Source organism: Pecten maximus, chromosome 5, assembly GCF_902652985.1.
Source record: "Pecten maximus chromosome 5, xPecMax1.1, whole genome shotgun sequence".
NCBI lineage: Eukaryota > Metazoa > Mollusca > Bivalvia > Pectinida > Pectinidae > Pecten > Pecten maximus.
The window spans coordinates 23,833,685-23,854,640 of NC_047019.1; the positions used below are offsets into that span (position 1 = coordinate 23,833,685).

Consider the following 20,956-nt stretch of genomic DNA (forward strand, 5'->3'; position numbering starts at 1 on the left):
AAGTTAGGGGGGTAAGGCCGGTATACTGGAATCAGGTTGTCTGTCTGTTGTCCGTCCGTCTGTTTGTAGACACATCTTGTCCGGACAACTCCTCCTTAACCGATGGGCCGATTCAAATGAAACTTCACACAAATATTAATGATCATGTGTAAATGTGCATGCCACTTTCTTTTCCTCAAAATTATGGTTGCTATGGCAACTGGTCACTATAAACAGGTTTTTTTTTATCAGAACCATAACTTAAAGTTTGTCCAGAAAACTCCTCCTAAACACAAGGACCGATTCCAATGAAACTTCACATCAATCTAGAGGACCATGTGTAGATGTGCATGCCACTTTCTTTTTCTCAAAATTATAGTTGCTATGGCAACCGGTCACTGAATTCTCTTTATTGTGAACAACACATATTTCAGACATTCTGAATTTGAGAAATATCGGCATGCACGGGTTATCTTAGTTAGCCTCTAATTAACAGTTCCAATTCACCATTGACTCGTGCAGATTGCGGGGGTATTAGTCGGCCATCCTGGTGACAGTTCTAGTTTCTCAGGGAAATTTCATGAAATTTGTTACACAATGTACAGGAGTTTAATATAGCAAGATCGCAAATGAGATTCCATCTTCAGAACATGCGCTTCTTTATTTGCACAATTCTTGCCCTTAGTTTATTTCACACACTTCAAACTATCCACGCTCTAGATCTCACAAGGTCACATTTCAAGGGAATTTCACGAAAATTGTTACCTGACATTTCTAAGACAACATCTGTGATAAGTTCCAGTTTCAGAACCCGCACTCCTATCATTACACAGATATTGATCTAAGGAGGTAGTTTATTTCACTCAATTTAACTTTGTCAGAGCTCTCACGAGTTCATTTCTCAAGGGTATTTCATGAAACTTAACATTTCATTTCATTATGGCAATATTTGATGTTAGTTTCATTTCCAGAGACTTCACTCCTTTCTTAACAGAATAATTACCTTTAGTTTATTTCAAACTTGATGTATGATTTTATTATGACAATCGCTTGAATGAGTGAGTTTCAAAACTGACGCTCTGTTATGTAAAGAGTTATTGCCCTTAGTTTATTTCACTCGTATCTATCTTTGTTAGTGCTCTCACAATTGTAATTCCAAATTCACGAAACTTTTTATTATAACAATATCTCGAATGAATTTAATTTCAGAGCCGGCACTCCATTGTTTACAGTGTTACTGTCCTAGTTTATTTCACTCAAATATATAATTTTCTCAGCACTCTCAAAAAAGTTGCTTTTCATGAAATTTTGTTGAGAAATCATTTAAATTAACATATTTAACCCTACTCCTATACGTATATGAGGTCTTATTCCACCTGATTACATTGGTGGATATTGCGACAAATATGCAAGTCGGAAATAACCCTGAATCACCGAATCACTGGATGACATCGATATAAGTCTTATTGGACTTCTTTGATGTATCTTGGCGTTTTCCCATAAAACCCACCTGTGCAAGTCAAAGCACAGCTTACCGAAAATTTATAGTTTTAACTTTGAAACATTTTCATATCTAAAAATACTGTTGAATTTTTGCACATACACTTTGATGTACAAAATCTATTTATTTCATCGCCCAATTCTCACAAATGGTCAATACTGGATATTTAAAATGCTTTTAAAATGTGAAAATATCTGCATTATTTGTAACGTGGCAAACGCCTTAATGCGAGTTTTATTTGTTTAGAAATTTGTCAAACACGCAAAGATGATAGTGTTTAGTATTTATAGTAGATACCATTGACGTTGATATTCTACCAATGCTCAGTAAGAAATGCCACTTCGCTACGAAAACAGATTTCACTCTCAATTTACTTCCGCAGAATTTGTATTTTTGATTATTTGGATATTTAGATATTGTTCTGCGTCCATGTGGGCTGAGAAAGTAAACTGAAACAAATAAAAAATATTGATTACCTTGTTAATGAAAACATTTTGAACTAAAATTTACATTGGACAAAATGACAAATGTACTCATATAGTATCGTCACCACTTTTAATGATACTGTCCTCGTGAGTGATAAAGAGAAAAGAATAACTATTAACTCATAAATTACATTTATTTTAGTCATGGCCTGTGGAAACATCATTCTCACGGGTATACATAGTAAAGACAAAGAATACTGAACAATAAATGACCTTTAGCATACTGTGTCCTATTTGACGTGGCTGGATGTCTACATTATATTTGGACTGTCAATATAAAGTAGTTTGTATGTTTTTTGTTCCTTTACATAAAGACAAGCTCTTCCTTTTCTTTTTCTTGTGTAATTTTCAAACGACCTTGATCAATTTTAATTGATTAAAACATATCTTATTACGTAAATGAAGCAAACGGATTGGGCACAAATTTTAGACTACTTCGCATTACAAAGGTCACCATCATAAACAAATTACATATAATCTGACCACAATGCCTATCAATTTTCATATAATCAAAACAATAACTCAACATATACAAGGTGATAGGTGTAAATTTTAAATCACATTAACTTAACCTTTATAAAATTGTTGTGTTTGTTTCTTTTTACATGCTTCCTAAGGGCAGTATTTGAGAGTAGAGTAAGTCTTAGTCTGTATAAAAACTCGTCGGCTAATTAACAAATATTGCATAACTTAAGATAATCTGTTCTAGATATCAAGATATCAAATAAGCTATATACTCCTAAAATATATTACCTTTTTTTAATTTGTTAAGTTTCATATCACAAAATCAAACCGATCGCCTGATAATTTGTGTTTTACATACATATGCTGAATTTCCCTTATTTATAGCAGCGGAGTAGTGTCAATATCAAGTCCTGTGTCCGGTATCTTCGCATGAAAGAAAATCCTCGTATTTCAATCCATGTAGACCACAGTAATTACGATTGGAATAAACCACTTCATATTGACCCTCTCTCTAATACTATATGAAGGTTACATCAATAAGTATTACAACATTTAATGTATTTCTGTCATTATTCATCTCTAATAATTATCTTCTATTTTCACAGTCTGACACGACTTCCCAGCCGTTTTGAGTGGTAAGATCTACATTTGTAAATCAAAGATTATCTCCCTTGTTCACGTTTTGACATGGCTTCTCTGCCGTGTGGAGTGGTGAAGTCGATTTCTGGTCCAATGGATACAATTCTTGTTGGGTTGATAGATTCATGACTTGTCTATAAAATAACAATAAGAGAGATATAAGTCGTTAGTTTCTACACGAATCATCATACTGTATCCTGTATTTCTGAAGGATGATTTCAGGGTCTAATAAAATAAATAAAAATACCAAAACGTTAAATGAAATACGACCCTGGACATATAAGTCCCAATCCAGTGGAGGGTTTACAGTTGTAATCAGTAACTACAAGTTCGTTTTTATGGATACGCTAAACATTCAAGGTCGACCGCGGACTCACCATGTAGTGCTTTGTGATGTGTTCAAAGTTCACGGTGTCGGCCACCCCTGGGATCTGGTATAACTCCCTCAGGTATCCCCACATGTTAGGGTAGTCAACAATCCGCTTCTTGTTACACTGGACAAAATGTAAATAAAATTGTTTATGTTTTGGGGGGAAAATCTAATTTGAAATTACTAAAGATAAATATTCTTTCAAGTAGATCTCATTCACTGCATGTTATAGTTTAACTATAAGATAATATAAGATAAGATAAGATAAATTTGTGGAACAAATACATGGATGTTAAATTCCTTTCCCGGCACATGCTAACATTGCAGACATCACTAACATACTCCGAACACTAATAATCAATACAGAATAATCATTCATTTATTTTGAACTACCTTGAAATGTCCTACGTAGACCAGATCAAACCGTATAAGTGTTGTGAATAGACGGATATCCGCTTCCGTCAGCTCCTTCCCGGCTAGGTAGCGGGTTTTAGACAGGATGTCTTCCACCTGAAGCAACAAAAAGGTGTTTTCGAAACAATTACTAATTGCAACAACACAAACTGGTGATTTTGAATGCATTTGACAATTCTGACCTTATCAAGCATCCAATGTAATTATCTCAAGGATAGTTAATGGTGATACATTGTACCTTGCGGTATAACCTTTACTAATATACAATGTAGGCAAAAAATAAGAATTGTCCAATGGTAGTTGTTTACGAAAATGATGACAGCGAAATGGTGTTACAGACAATGCGTTGCCAATAGGATACTTTAACAACTAGGATCCACTGATATTGTGTCCAGGACAATAAATAAGCTTGAATTAGGGATTTCTATGTACAGTACCTTGTCCAGACCCTGGAATAACTCTCGCACTGCTACATCATATGCTTCTTGAGTTCTTGCAAAACCGCTTCTGTACACACCATTGTTAACCATCCTGTAACGTATCGTGTTTTTCAGTAACACAAAAAGCAAATGATACCGACATAATAACAATACTGTAATTCTAATAACTTTCATGAGTCACTAACGATGCAATATTGAAACCTTAACGTACGTAGTCAGTTTGAATTCAGGCATAAACATCACACACTCTATTCTAACTTGAAGTTATGTATTTGGTAACAAGGGTCAAAATTAATATTCGCTTGCTTTACTGATTTCAATGAATTGACTCTGACTTTTATATAAGCTTGCCAAGTACAACTCCGAAATTTAGTACATGGATTTGTATCAAAAGCTTGTGTGAGACAATGTAAGGGCTGATGCAAATGGTAAAGCTTTTGGCTACCTATTCTACATTGACTTATTCCCCTTTGAACAAGTACGTACAATAGGCCAACTCCCAAACGATAGTTATATAATAACTCGAAGTCTGCAATTGTCTTATGAGGATTATAAGTAATAATACAGTTATAATTTTCGCATAGGAATGGCGTTTTAAGTTGGTATACATTTGTAAACTATGCATCAGGAATTCAATGTGATATTAAAAATCAATACAAGATAAAGTCAGTAATACGTATAACTAATTACCTATTGAAGACGACCAAGGAAGAGAAGCGCGCATCTTAATCTACCTGATTTAATATGACAAGGCTTTTGCTGGTTTAGATTGTGTGAAAATGATCTCGAAATAGGTAAAGGTAAATGAGAAAACATTACAAGATTCCCAAAACTATGCATAAACTGTAAATTATACGATGATAATTTGCATTATTTCGTTTTCATTCTTCCACTAAGCAATTGCTTAGATCCAAGTTATATCAGATTGCTGAAATCCTCAACTCAACTATAACTTAAACGATAACAAATCTTACATGCATCATGTTGCTATCCGATACGAAGATCATATTCCAGACATATTCATTAGACAGGTTTGCATCAAGTTTGAATTAGTATTATGGATATATCAATGTGGCGATCAACAAGAAGTAATTTACCCGACATTTATCTGGTTGACATCGATCCCTGATCATACATACGGATAAATCCATTCGTTGACTCCATCTATGTCCTTCTGGAGGGTTTTAGGATAAAAGTCTAACTTCTTCTGTTCTTCGTTGGCACAGTAAGCATTGAATTCTGAGTTTAACATCTGGATAATCTCGCTCGACTCGTTGTTTACAATGGTTTTCTTTTGTTTATCCCACAGGACGGGAACGGTGATACGACCTTCGTAATCTAAAACGGGACATATGGCTGTCATAGATTTGTAATATCAACATGAGCGATGAAGACGTAGCGATTCGACACAGCTCTAGAACAGGACACGAATAGTAGGAAGAAAGTGGCATGATTTATACAACTAGGCTGAAGGTCTCGAACACTGAAATACTATGAAACCTCAGATTTAGGCAGCTGTATACTTTTTCTTAAAATGCCTCAAACACATCTTTTTGACGTATAAATGTCTTATGTGTTTCATTTACATCATGTATATGTAAAAACATCACGAATTATTATATTTGCCTGAAATGATTAAATTAAATTGGTATATTGAGACTCACTGACCTGGGTTAGCTATCCGGTAAACCTCCCGCAAACGTGAGCAACAATTCACAGTGTCCAAATTACAATTAGGTTTCTAGATATATAAAACGGAATGAATACTCATGTAAAATACATTTTACAGACGGATTCTACAACTTTTTTCAACGGTATCATTATAACTAATAGACGCATTGAGTATTACAAACAATGGTTGACAATCAACACAATTTTGTCACTTCTAAGAATCTATCAATTTGAATGTAAATTGCATTGACGGAATGTATGCTTATCGGACATAAGAAATGAATAGACAAAGAAAGCATTTCATTTCATTTCCAGAGTACAACTATTATAACGATGGATATATATAAACATAACTATATCCATACCTTGTCCGTGAAAGACCACCCTTGTCCGTCCATGAACCAATCTACAACGTCACAGGAGATGGTCTGTTCCAACCCCTTGAGTTTCCTAACGATCAGGGTACGGTGAGCCCATGGACAAGCTAGGCTGACATACAGGTGATACCGCCCGGACTCTGCCTTATACCCAGACGATCCATCCGCTGTATAGGCGAGAAGCAAATCAAGAGGCAATGTGAGAGAAGATATTATCATTAATGCCTATTTATAAGCCTATAGTTTTGTTTCTTTCTTTTTCAGTTTTCTTCTTCTTTCTATTAAATACTTCAAAAGGTCTTGATTGAGGATGTCTCTGCGTTAAGTCAAATGGTGTCTGAAAGTAAAGCGCGCGTGTTTTCTTTATCCTTTTCAAATTGATTCCTTGCTGACATATTGCGACTCTGTAACATTTCCTATAATAAGTGTGCCACTTGGCAGAAAACTAGTTTTGCGAGCCATGGATATTGTTAACTAGCCACATACACAATTAGTATCCAGAGATTATGCTTGGAATGTCCATCAATTGTTTGTAATGTGATAACAGCTAGATCGACAAAAATATCGTTTCCTTCCTTATATTCAATATACATTGTTACAATACATACCCTTATCATTCGGGTGATTTCCCTGTTATAACACTACTGTATTACCTTATTATTCCCGACTGGATATATTACATGTACCTACTGTAGTTCAGCGTGTGTAAATCCTCACTATTTATGATGACATTCTCATTCAGATGTCACTTACCAGTTATCCTACAAAAAAGAATATCCTGACATTAAAACCTTTTTATTATTTCAAAAGTACAAATTTAGGTATACCGTTATGTTCACAGAAATGGCATGATAAGTACATGTATAACACAGGTATACCAAATAAACACATGCAATGTGCATACCTACATGTGTAACAATATATTTCAAACTGAAAGTACGCATTTGTAATTCTACGAAAAGGAGTGCAAAATATTTCCAGAAGATTGAAAAAAGGAATGAGTGTACACATCTTTTAATCGAGACACTCGCAATGGAAAAAGTCAATAGATATAATAGTAATGACAACGACCGATATAAAGCATTCAGTTGAAAAGCTAGAACGCACGTTTGTTTATTTCATTCATCAAGCAGACAACCTTGTCTGTAAAGCGATAGATATCTGCTTCTACCATGGAATGTGTATAAAGCAGTCAGTTGAAAAGCTAGAACGCACGTTTGTTTATTGCATATATCCAGTTGAAAAATTAGAACGTATGCATGATTACCTTTTTAGCATGGCCTAATCAACGTTTCAGTGATCTCGTTTGTAAAACTATTACAAGGAACATACTATGTAACCAGAGATGTTTTCTTTTTCCCTTTTAAAGGGTATTTGAATCCTCAGGCGATCACATTTGTTTTCATCGTGAAATTATTTTTGTGATTAAAAGATAATAAATATTAATTATTCGCACTTGTTTTCACATATGTATTACGATGTTATCGGATTGAGGATTATCGGTGAGTTTTAGATTTGATTTTAAGCTTAATTTACGTTATGATGTAGGAATAATGCATATTATTTTGTAGAATGGTATATATTAAATCATGATAGCATACATTTTGGATATGGAGTTTAACTGAATTCGGCTTATATCGAGCTTGAGACTGAGTAAGCATTTCCATACCTAAAACTCATACTTGTGATAGGATTACATTTGTGATAAACACGATGTCTATATTTTGATTATGTTTTTGTTGAAGGACGTAAGTTGCAATTTAACGATAGAACTACTTTAGAGAGTCAACAAGGATATCCCGACTATGTGTAATGTAAGCGTAAGTGCAAAGTAAACCGGAAATTCACGATGAGATCAGTGTCAGTGTTTCTATAACAGTGTACGTGACCCTATGACCAATAATCGGTACACGATATCTAGACCGATATATGATTCTACCGAGGAATGCGTATACTGCGATCATCCAGTTGAAAAGCTAGAACGCACATTTGTTTACTGTATTCGACAAGCGGACAGTCTGCTCTATAAAGCAGTGTATTTATCCAGGTGAAAAAATAGAACGGATGTATGACTACGTAGCATGGCTTAATCAACCGTTTTAATTATCACGTTTGTATAACCAAAACCTGCGTCCTTTTTTGTAACAACTGGTAGGGACATAACCATGGATATTCTGATCATTCGATTGTCTCTTTAAGAGCGCATAGTCATTTGAAGATTTGATTCCACAATTATTGTTACAAAACCGGTAATAAATAAACAAATAAATGCATTAAATTTCATAGCCGCTGTCACATACGTATTACGATATATTGGATTATGGATTATTGTCGAGTTTTATATTTGATTTCAAACTTATATTAAGTTATGTTGATAAAGGAGTTTTTTTTAGATCATAATACATTATGAGAAACATTTCTTTATAGATATGGAGTTGTTAACTCTAAGCTTCAAAGTGAATGCTGTAATCTCAGATCATCCTCCTGTTATAAATGCCTGTTTACTATAACTCCCTATAGGTGATCAGTGTAAACAAATAACTGCTGAAACACTGTGATAGTAATGGATTGAGCGAACATTTCAATACCTATAGCTTCTACTTGTGATAGGATTTCATTGTTGTTTGGCGTGTGCCTATATTTTGATTATTATTTGTTGAGTAATGTAAGCTGGCATTGGATTACTGCTCTCAGAAAGACAGCAAAGAAATCTTTATCACGTGTTATGATCAGAAGTAAAACGAGTTCAAGATAAACCGGAAATAAAACAGATAATAAACAGGAGTAATTCTATAGTGGAGTGAGTTTCCCTTGGACCAATCTTCGGTAGGCAATATCTAGATCGATATCTGGTTCCGCAGAGTAGCGCGCAATCTCTTATCAGTTGAAAAACTAGAACGTTTGTTCAGTTTACAAACAGGAATGCATGTTTTATTGTACAAGTAATGATAATACATAATCGTTTTTTAGTATCTCATTGATATCACCACTGTCCCTTACCACCCAGGCCTAGTTATATGTTATTATCATACTGTTTTTATCGATAAGTTTGTCATATTTTAAACTTGATCGATGTATCATAAGTACGCTGTGTCTGTATACATATGTATTGTTAAGGATTTCAACTTATACACACATACATGTTTTCATAAACATTGTCGAGTTTGTCATATCTGTGAAAAGCTAACATCGCGCATACCTGACACCAATCTAGACGTTACCTATACAGTTCAATTTCTACACAAGTTAGATTCAATGACACCAAATGTCCATGAATTTGACCAGATTAACTGACCGCTTCGCTACTGCACATGATGTAAAAAACATTTTGCAGGAATGATTTTGTGTCAGAAATATCACACATTCTTCCCGATCCTGTAAATCGCCCGAATGGACCGAAAACTGTGAATTCGTGTCAAATTCCTGTCTTAGAGGTGGTCGAAACGTAACGCGCTCCATAAGGAACTGCTCTATCGATCATAAAGAAATATTAGTAAACATCCACGTTCTTAAAACTATGATATTCTCCCAAATAAAATGAATAGAATATAACATAGGTCTGTTTCTCACACATGATTATCTCAGCCCGAGTGTTAGTGTTTTGCCAGTCAGTACGAGACGTGCCGAGTGCAGGCCAGCCAAACTCTTACACGAGGGTTGAGATAGCCTTGTTCGCGGAACAGACCCATGTTAACTGTTTTTCTCAGAGACCTGCAAGCAAATGTAAGTTTTTAAAAAAGTTTTTTCATAGCGAAATATAAAATGCTCCTCTCTATTCACATGATCAAAATATCATATATTGGGTTTTGCGGACGTTTTAAATGATTTAAGTCATTTTTTAAATGCGCAGATCGATATTGATCTGGTCAAATACATGGACAAATGAAACTGATAGGTTTCAATTAGCCCAATTCAACTAGACGTCGGGATATGATGTGTCGAGAGCAACTTAAATTCGTCACTCCATGAAATCAACCAAAGAAAGATATGATTCTAATATGATCTTATAGTCAAATCATAATATGCGTTGTATTGTTGTCTGGGTAAATCTTAATAAGATAGATGTTGACATGAATAAATTCATTTTTATACTAAAAATAAAGGATGCTTACCAATCGCGGAAGGAAGACTTTACCCTAATGAACTCTCCTTTCATTGAAGTGGGTATTTCAAACCCGGCCTTGGGATCAGGAACCGCCATTTCCAAGAGCTGATGAACATATGTATTTTGTTGGCTGTATCTCGTCCTTCCGATGCACGTCCACGTGTGTAGCGAGTTTTGATTAACACAAGGAGGTTGATATCACGTGGCCACAGTAAACTACGATCGATATACCCGACAGTTTGATACACATGTGAAAGGTACATATGTAATCGACATGCACCACTGAGTTCCTAAGCTATATATTGGTTAGGTGTGCATTTTTCTGATCGGATTTTTCATGACCTCGTACAAATACATTATCTTGTAGACTCTCTCATCATTAGAAGACCGTCAATTTTAACAAAAATGTCAGGTTTTGTCATGTCATACGGCCATGTCAAAAATATCTTAAGACACGTGTAACAACACTAAGTAAATAACATCGTGATAATGTCACACGATGTTTTGGTGATGGAAATCATACCGTTCGAGTAGAAAATGGTCTTTTAGGGAAATTGATTTGAAAGTTATTTTCTAATAATTATTAGTTATTATTACACATAATCATTCGGTTGTGTCGTTGCAATATTGACTTTATTAAACTTGTTTAATTAACTACTCGCTTACGACTCGTGAGATAGGAAATCATTGAACTTGCTTAAGGAAAGACACTTGTATAAGATCCTCTATATATAATATGGCGGCTGCTGATCAAACTAAAATCTAATTTATTGTTAACATTAACCAATTCATTAATAAAACCAGTTATGTGTGTATACCAAACATATATCTGTAAATGTGTTTAAGAGTAGAGTGTTATAGGAAGCCATCGTGTACAATATCAGTCTGTCAAACTGTCATTTTTTCCGAATGTCTTTTCCAGATGTATGTTTTCCGTAAATATTTTTAAGAATGTTATAGGAAGTCACTCTTTATCATGCCAGTCTGTCAAACTGTCACTCGGTCTGAAGTCTTTACCAGATCAGTCTCTCATGAGTTGTCTCCTATTGGATCTTGTCGTGTATCCAAATACATTTAATCTAGCAACATTGAAAGAATTCCCAAACTGTTTTCTCTGCTTTTTGAAATCTAACATCTCCCTAATACTGTATACCATTATTATCAATTCAATCAATAAAGACAATTAGGATATCTTAACTATTTTGTCTCACACCAAGTGAAATACCTTATCGTCGATTATGATTAGAATATAATATTAGAAGAAAAGCAAATTTATTGTTAGTTTTTCAGGGGATAGTGTTCAGTCATATAAGGTATGAAAAAATGTTATCCTTTTGAAACACATTATTTTCTGTGCTGTTCTTGACCCGGTAACACAAACGCAGGTCCACAATTGTCCTCACAGTTATCCGTGACAGTCGAATTCATGTGAATTAAATTTTTTATTTGTATGCGATATATACCTGTTTCCATTTCCGAACAAGACAGAGTGATTATTGTTTTTATTAAGTACATGTACATCAAAAGAAATACAACTTATTGCGTTTCTTATTTTCATTATCACAATGATAAGGATGAGCATATTTCCTTACACTTATACGTTAGTATCACAAATGAGAAACCCTTATTATGTAAAATTACAAAATGGATATGAAATTCTATATGACTACAGGTATATTATGCACTGCAAAAATGCTTCCTAAGTTCAAGAGAGAAGTATTTTGATTGATAAGTAATGAAGCTGTTACAATAACTACTATATTCGAATGAATCTCTATTAGATTAACGGCAAGAGATGAAAAAGTTTTCATAAGATTTATGTTTTGTCTTACTCCAATGCTTTCAAGTAACGATAAACTAATAATTCTGTTTCGTTGACCGTTTCGTTGGCATTTTAACATGTGAACAAAAGATGATAGCTGTTGTAAGTTGTTAACATGGTCCAGCCGCAGTCACCGTCAGACATCGGTGATCTGCATTCATATAGATCCGATCGATCCTACTGGGGAAGTTGGACAAAGAGTCTCGTGTTCATTATCTAAATAGTTCCGTTGAGTATTTTCGGTAAACATGACCAATCCGACCTGCCGTTATATGTGCCCTTGGTTTTTTTTGGTAATGTTGCAGATACAAAACAATGCCGACACATGGCCACGGCCATATGAATTTGGATTGTCAATTCTCCAATGAAGTAGAGTCTTTTTGAATTCAAAACATTTTGAATGATCGATATAAATAGAAATTTTCACGTCAAATCGACAATTTTTAAGCTGGCCCTCCAACACAGGTCAAACGCGTCAATAGAAGAAAGGATTCTGTGGGGGCCAACGATGCTCTGGAATGGTGAAATAAATAGAGTTGGAAACCAATGTATACCTTCCGTTTTAAGTTTCTTAACATGACCTCTCTAGCTGCCATATGGAGTGTTAATTATGTTGAAAGACGATTTTTTTTTTAAATCACAGAGACGAAAATCTTTAGCCAATTGGCTGATTTCAGCCTTTTTGGCTCGCAAAAAATGGTTAATTCCACTAAAGAAATGAATTTCTGCCTTTCTTAAGATTTTCCATTTTCATCTCTGAATCTGCAAACAAATGAACAACTCATGTTTTCTGCATGGCCTCCCTGCCATGTGGAGTAGTGAAGTCGATATCTGGTCCAATGGATACAATCCTTGTCGGGTTGATCATAGCGTGGCTTGCCTGTGAAAATAACAAAAGAAGATGTATCACATTCCATTACCTTGGACAGGGCGGTCCACACTTGTAATGGGTTGAAGTCAACTGCAACACTTTAATGTCATCAGTTCAATCACGCCACATCGGCAATGATTTGTATTGATGAGGTCATATCGACATTACATAACACAGTTCTAGCTAAGGGAAACAATATTTCACTCTTTTTGGTATGGGTTGATTTCAACCTTCGATTAAACCTCATGTTTGTCACTTTTAGAGCCTTCTCCCCAAGATTGAGATCCTGTGTTATCTTCGGAAATGAGGGATTCTATGTATTTGAAGCTTTTACTATATACAAGCATTTATCAAATAAATAATGATGATTATTTTGTCGATATCATTATCTTGACAACGATTACAGCTAGCAGGGATATGTTACTGTTGCTATAATTTATATTTTGTAACAGACTCACCATGTAGTGTTTAGTGACGTGTTCAAGGTTCACGGTATCAGCCACCCCTGGGATCTGGCACAATTCCCTCAGGTATCCCCACATGTTAGGGTAGTCAATGATCCGCTTGTTACACTGGGCGAAATGTATAGAAAAGAAACATATGAAATAAGTTATCTGGGCACCATTGACATTCAAGATTTAAGCATCTTTTTTTTTAATTAGAGAAAAAAAAATTACATTACAACACATTGACATAAATTTACATGTTAACACTTTGATTCCAAACTTACAAACATTTCTTTTAACAGTTATCCGTTTATTTGTTGCAGAGTTTAAACGTTCCGAATTTTGATTATCAAGACTGATTATTCAGTATATAATCTTCAAAATACCTTAAAATGTCCTACGTAAACCAAATCAAACCGTATCAGCGTTGTGAATAGACGGATATCTGCTTCGGTTAGATTACTCCCTGTTAGATAGCGGGTTTTGGACAGAATATGTTGTACCTGTAAAAAAAACAAAGGCACTCAAGCAAAATGATCAAACCCACAATATCAATTAATCCAAATTTTAGCGACGGAGCTGTCGGCAGCCAAAAGATGAAGATGATCAACCTGACTGTGTATCAAACAAGACAAGAAATAGGATGTATATACGTAGACATGATCGTTTTGTATACGAAAGGTGAGAAACATTGTTGCTATGTTCAGAACAAAGAATATGGATTGAGTAAGTCCTGTGTACCTTGTCAAGACCCTCGAATACTTCACGTACAGCTGCATCATAGGCTTCTTGACTTGTTGCAAAACCGCTTCTGTACACACCATTGTTGATCATTCTAAAAAATAGTTTGTATATCAATGTCTGGTGCTTTAGCATCAAAACATGTAATGAGTTGGCCCTATAATAAGTGAATAGAAATGAAAGTTCTGAAATAGTAAGTGATAGTTTAGGATAGTTTGTATCAGTTGTCATATGGCGTTCGCAACATATCATATAATATCATATAATAGAAGGAAGGCAAGACACCAGATTTTTCTTCCAAATAAATACAGCATGATTAACATGTTAAATTCTCCTCTTTATTTCATATCTACAGGCTATAATCGTATGTAAGCCCCCAACTTAGGATGGATTAATGACCTGGAGTGTAGATATTATAATTTCAAATTCTTGTAAATATCACTACAACCAGACCGCAAATTGTCAATTACCTCCCTTACATTGTGTTCAAAAGCTAAAAACCATTTTTGATACATCAACCAACCTAGGCTCAGAAAGGGATGGTAAATGTATGGAAGTACATCAGATAAGACTTGTTTTGCTAGTCTTTAGAATATTTTGCAATGTCATAGGGGCTGGAGATGTAAATAAAAGCAGCGTTCAATTTAGTTTGAATTTAGAAGAGACTTTACTGGGATATAGTGAAGTTTCAAATATCGAATCTGTTCGATGTCTGTCACGTGGTTATGATTAGTCTGTCTCACACTAGAAATTGTGAAAAAACCTATAAGCGATGCTTCATTAATTATTGACCGATATCACTAAAACTCTGAAATATATGTCTTCAGCTGGTGATTAATGTTAATGATAATAAAAATGATAAATAACTCTTAACGTAAAAGTAATTCAAATTTTGTGCCATGCTCAGTAGTCCAACTAAATATAAACAGAAAAAAGTAATGGATTAATGACTCTACTAGGAGAGGTCTTACATATTGTACCTACGGATAACTCCATCGATGTCCTTCCGAAGGGTTTCGGGATAAAAATCTAACATCCGCTGTTCCGCGGTAGAACAGCAACCATTGAATTCTGAGTTAAACATCCAGATAATCTCGCTCGACTCGTTGTTTACAATAGTTTTCTGTTGTTTATCCCACAGGACGGGGACGGTGATACGGCCATCATAATCTAAAACATGGCATGCACTGGTGGTAACATCAAAGGTTAAAAAAATCGGCTAGGGTGAAGGCATATTGATGTTACTGACAAAGTTTCCAAACACAACATGGATTGGAATGGTACTGATACTGTTTTAACAGGAGGAATAAAGTGATAGGTTGACTGAATCTAAAAAAAATCAGAACTAGGAAGCGATGTAACTTTAAACATACTTTCAAACACAACTTTACTGCATCCTTTTTCTTATAAGTGCCATTTAGATGTTGTAAAATGCATTGTAAAATGCATTGCTAACGTGAAGTACATGAATTGAGAGAAACTAACATCTTAATAGGCCAACAATGATGAAATTCAATCGCCATAACGAGAATTTGACTGACCTGGGTTAGCTATTTGGTAAACCTCCCGCAATCGTGAACAACCGTTGACAGTGTCAAAAGTACAATCAGCTTTCTGTGTAAACATAAAACAAGATCTACATTCATTTTCTTTATGACGGAATTTCGGAATGGCACGTTAACGAGTTTTCTATAGACTCAATGAATGGTGAAGGGGAGGGGGGGGGGGGGGGGGGGGGGGGGGCAAAACAACATTTGAACATAACATATATATAAACGGATATCAGAAGAGAATAGACATACAAAACATTTTGTTTTATTTTTCTACATATTATACCTGTTGCAAGTTTATAACCATGAATACATACTTTGTCTGTGAAAGACCATCCTTGTCCATCCAGGAACCAATCTACAACGTCATAAGAGATGGCCTGTTCCAATCCCTTGAGTTTCCTAACGGCCAGGGCACGGTGAGCCCAGGGACAGGCTAGGCTGGCATACAGATGATACCGCCCGGACTCCGACTTATACGCAGACGATCCATCCGCTGTACGTGCGAGACCAATGAATAGCGTGAAATAAGCAAAAATGCATATTGAGAGAAGAATTCGTCGTTATTGACAGTCATTCATTATTGGCAGTCATTAAAAAAAATTCTTGCTTTTTCAACATGAAATTTTGCACTTACTCACTTTTAGGCTACATCTTACATATTCCATCTGTTCGATTATGTCAATGCATTAAACAAAGAATAAGAAGAATGTCAAACATGGAGAAAAAATATAATCAACCTTATACATGTAGCATGAATCATATGCAATTCTGCTTCAAAACACTTATATGCATTTATATAATGTTAAATCTATTGAGAAGCATTTGAAATATCATCACCAAATTGCTTGATCTGATTGCTATCTAAAAAATGGCGAACTAGTAACATTTCTTGTGCTGTCGTGGGATATTAATTACAGGTTAATTCGATTAACAAGAACAAGTCTTCCCAACCTTCCTAAGAAGAGTGTTATTCAATACTTTCACAACATGTTGTTACAGTACAGGTAAACTTATCATTAAGTAATTTGATTGTGATGACACCCTATAATTCTCCAACGTTATACTTTAAAACTTCTTACTTCACTCCAGCATGTGAAAATCCTACGGCTCATGACGTCATCATGTAGCCATTCAAGTTTCACTTACCCGTTATCCTACAACAAAGTAAAATCCTAATGAAAGCAAATATAGGTTTAAAGCTATATATTTAATCATTATATGAATAATCTTCATAACACAGGACTTTAGAAGATAAATACATTTATACATGAAAACCTAATTATGTATGTCATCATTTTAAACCGAAAGTGCGTCCATGAATAGGTAATACCAGAAATTGTACATCATAATAAGGAGAGATAATTCGGCCATAGTTAAAAATAAATACAATTTGTTGATACTTTGTTCTACTATAAACTACATGAAGAAATATAACAGGAAATTATATGTCCATGGGTGGTACAGGTAAATACTCCGCGAAAGGTCTTGTCCTAAATGGCTTGCTAAGTAACTATTTCCTTTCTTAGAGAACAACAGTAACTGGTAGAGAGTAATTATCTAAGTATTCATCTCATAATCAATTGTTTTCACAAAACCACTTTTCACAAGTCGCTCATATTATTTTTATTGTGTGTTTTTTTCTGTTATTTATCGAAATACGTATGATTGTCTAGACCGATGAATTTTACTCGTCCCCTTCGTCCCTTTAAGTTATATTAATTACAAGGGGACTTGTCACGAATCCCAAACCCATAATATATCATACATATATACATGGACCATGGGTTAGGATTTCGTGAAAGGTCCATATGATTTCAAAATTGTACTTTATGACATCCTCTGATTAACCATGATTTCATCGTCTAACAGTAACATTGGTGATGTGATTATAACGACCGGAACTACCACCCCAGACCTGCCATGTAGTAGCTAATGATACAGTACACATTTTACATATCGATAAATCTACCGTAATTTCCTGCGTATTGCCCGCGGGCTATACGATTTATTTTACACCAGAAGATGTCTAGCGCAGGCCTTATGCTGATGTAGCCTATCTGTGGATTTTTTTTACTAAATCAAAAAAAAAAAAAAAAAAAAAAAGGTGGGCTATACGTTGTTAACTTTTTCCATTTGTATTGAAACAGCAGATAAAGTAACTGATTTCAATGCGTTATATTCATGCATATGTAGGCTAGATCTAAGCTAGTTGTAAACAAAGTAAAGTGTGATAAGTTTAAATATAGATATATTTACAAAATAAACACAATATTTCCATCATATGTCTATGATTTCTATCATTCAACACATCATCGGTAAATCACAAAGTCACCATCCGTCAAAGTATGATGGCTCAGAATCACTTTTAAATAAATCCAGATTGACCTGGTCTAGTCGAGCAATCTAGGTAAGTGGTAAGTCTTCGTCGCTGTCGACGTATAACCTGCGGGCAATCTGCTAGTGCGCGCTATCTGGAATTTATTTTACAAAAGCATAAAAATGCCTTAATCCACTTCCCGGGGCTATACCCCGGAGCGGGCAAAAAGCAGACAATTACGGTACTGTAATAAGTTGCTTTCCAAAAACGGCCGATATAACCAGGATGCATGCAATTTTAACCTATGGCCTGTTTATCAAATGTCCATACAGACATTTTCATATTGATATTAACATTTCGTTTCAGATACAACATATAAGTACATTTATAGGAATCATAATCTTTATTCAAATATATCACCAAGATTTTTGCTATGATTTTTTTCCGAGAATTCCTTTATGAAATTACCCTGGTGATCGTGCTGTAAAAATGTCTACATCAACAATTTTGAATGAATTCGGACGCCGATTGTTAAAACACATAAAGGATTGCAATGGATAATCCATTTTTAAGCAACAATCATATTTGAATATGATTAGCAAGATCAAATAATTGTATTAAATATCAGTGTTCAATGTAAACAAACTTGTATCATCATTATTGAAAACAATATATTTTACTTCCTGAGGTAAACTGAGCCATTAATTAATGTATCACTAGACTAGATATACGTATGTATTGTGAAAATGAGGATGGGGAGATTACCTTGTTCAAATTTTCAACTAGGTCATCAATGCCAATATTCTACCTCATCTCTGCTGTTAGATTACAAATGTTGATTTCTCCAATCTTATTATTTTTTGGAGTATACCATTAACCTTGTTATGTAATTGATATTCAAAGACAGAATTTGAAGTCCTTGATAAATGACATTTGCAACACGTATTGGTCTCCATTATCATTCTTTGTTATTTCTAACAGCTGCTGTCTCTTGGCTCAGTTTCTTGACAGAGATGACATCAATGACATGTTTTTCACATCATCATAAACAGCCTTAACAAAATGTCAAACTATTATTGAAAGGTAGATGCGTTAACCATTCAAGTCAACATATATCAGCTGAAGAGTAAACGCCGTTATCATATAAATTCTACAACACTATTAATAAAAATGCAGAGGTTACTGATCGACGATGAAATTATAGTTAATCAGTAATTGTTTAAGTACATGTATTATAAATCAAACAGTCGGATGGGAGGAGTAATGTTCAGGGGTCAGGAGTATGTCATCTCACCTGTACTAATGGTCAATGCCACAGTTATAGCTTGACACCTGTTTACAGTATACTGGCTACATTGAGCTGACGACGGCTTAAGATTTACAATCCAATTACTACCATCCTAGATTGATGTTGTAGTGACAAGATAATATCTATTCTGTTATGCTGAAACATCACATGTACTAAATTCCATTCCAAGAACATTTCATAAGGAACATTTGTAGGAACTATATCCTGTGAGAAATACGATGAGGTATTCATACACGGAAATACAAAGAAAAAGGGAACTATCAAATTGTAACATGGCGGAAACAATTATTTTGGGTTGTCTCAAAGGGAACGGGACCAAAATGGATGAGTACAGCTGCTCGCAGCTATTGAAGTTAAAATTCTACCGTCCAAAAACACTGCTGAAAAAGATAGCGACTTGCTGTGAAAGCCGTGAGCCATTCGAAAACAAAATATAATATCCCATTTGCAGTAAACAACCGTGGCTAATGCAGTGATGTCCAGGCGCCCACGCAATAAAGTGTGCATGTAAACACAATGTGTTGTTTTGCAACCTGATATTTTTAAAAACTTATATAATGCATACAAATGTACACGCTATGCCTTTGATTGCAATGATTAATCAGTGAAAATATTATCTTCCATCGAAGGTTTGTGAATATCTAGAAATGAATGTTGTTGTGTTTCACCTGGGATACACCTTTACACTAATTCTATGCTTACCAATCCCGGAAGACTGATTTTGTTCTGACGAATTCCCCTTTGGTTGAGGTAGGGAATTTTAACTCGGCATTGGGATCGTTGTCTGCCATTTGCCTAGCTGTATCCGTCAATGTGAAACGTGTGTAATCACTACACATGTACATGTGCTGTGTATGCATGCGCGTCCGAGTATATAATGTATATAGGCCATGCTTCATTGGTCCCACTAAGAAAATCTGTTTTTGCTTATCTGGTATAACCCTATTTATCCTTTTCGAGTAGTCAGCAGACGGTTTGCATTATGTTGAAGAACTTCTTATTAATCAGTATATCATAAAATGAAAAAATGAGCAAGGGTGGTCTTTTCAGGGCCATTAGGCTTATGCTATAATTGTATGTCAGGTTAAAAAAAACCTCATCCGTCTTTCAATTCGAAGGACCAAGGTTCGCTTTTGCCATGCCGTGGTGTCCGTCCGTTAGGCCGTCTATATATCCGTTTATATACAATTTAAGCGCCGGCTGTTAACTAGTATGTATTGTCAATGTAGATGAAATTTGTTCAAAGAATTCAATTCACAAAAATATATGCTGAAGTAGAACATCAAGGTAAAGGTCGAGGTCTTTTGGCCAAGAGGTCGATGTAAAAGTTTATATCTTCATCGATGGATATTACGTTTGTGAGAAATAAATAAGGAGCCAAACAGAAAATATCAAGGCCACGGGGTCAAATGTCACGGTCATTTTGGTCCAATGGGAAATGTTTTGCCACA

General features: G+C 35.0%; 2 protein-coding genes across 2 annotated transcripts; both read right to left on the reverse strand.

Moving 5' to 3' along the window:
* Positions 1-2,080: 2,080 nt before the first annotated feature.
* LOC117327589 (glutathionyl-hydroquinone reductase YqjG-like) lies at positions 2,081-10,610 on the reverse strand. Its single transcript, XM_033884643.1, has 9 exons — positions 10,454-10,610; positions 7,095-7,102; positions 6,330-6,508; positions 5,962-6,034; positions 5,433-5,631; positions 4,291-4,384; positions 3,833-3,949; positions 3,447-3,563; positions 2,081-3,203 (listed from the first exon to the last, which is right to left on the reverse strand). Exons 1-9 carry the CDS (start codon positions 10,540-10,542, stop codon positions 3,093-3,095), a joined length of 987 nt encoding a protein of 328 aa, XP_033740534.1. The 5' UTR covers positions 10,543-10,610; the 3' UTR covers positions 2,081-3,092.
* A 1,323-nt stretch (positions 10,611-11,933) lies between these two features.
* On the reverse strand, positions 11,934-20,454 carry LOC117327594 (glutathionyl-hydroquinone reductase YqjG-like). The gene is made up of 9 exons (XM_033884647.1): positions 20,208-20,454; positions 17,026-17,033; positions 16,194-16,372; positions 15,868-15,940; positions 15,298-15,496; positions 14,327-14,420; positions 13,972-14,088; positions 13,598-13,711; positions 11,934-13,148 (listed from the first exon to the last, which is right to left on the reverse strand). Exons 1-9 carry the CDS (start codon positions 20,402-20,404, stop codon positions 13,050-13,052), a joined length of 1,080 nt encoding a protein of 359 aa, XP_033740538.1. The 5' UTR covers positions 20,405-20,454; the 3' UTR covers positions 11,934-13,049.
* Between the last annotated feature and the right edge of the window lie 502 nt (positions 20,455-20,956).

Coding starts and splice junctions, on each gene's coding strand:
- LOC117327589 (XM_033884643.1), bottom strand. CDS start 10,542: ATGGCGGTTCCTGATCCCAAGGCCGGGTTTGAAATACCCACTTCAATG. Junction 6,035..6,329: donor GGTGGTCTTTCACGGACAAG/GTATGGATATAG, acceptor TTATATATCTAG/AAACCTAATTGTAATTTGGA. Junction 4,385..5,432: donor GTCAACGAATGGATTTATCC/GTATGTATGATC, acceptor GATACGTTACAG/GATGGTTAACAATGGTGTGT.
- LOC117327594 (XM_033884647.1), bottom strand. CDS start 20,404: ATGAAGCATGGCCTATATACATTATATACTCGGACGCGCATGCATACA. Junction 15,941..16,193: donor GATGGTCTTTCACAGACAAA/GTATGTATTCAT, acceptor ATGTTTACACAG/AAAGCTGATTGTACTTTTGA. Junction 13,712..13,971: donor TTTACGTAGGACATTTTAAG/GTATTTTGAAGA, acceptor CATTTCGCCCAG/TGTAACAAGCGGATCATTGA.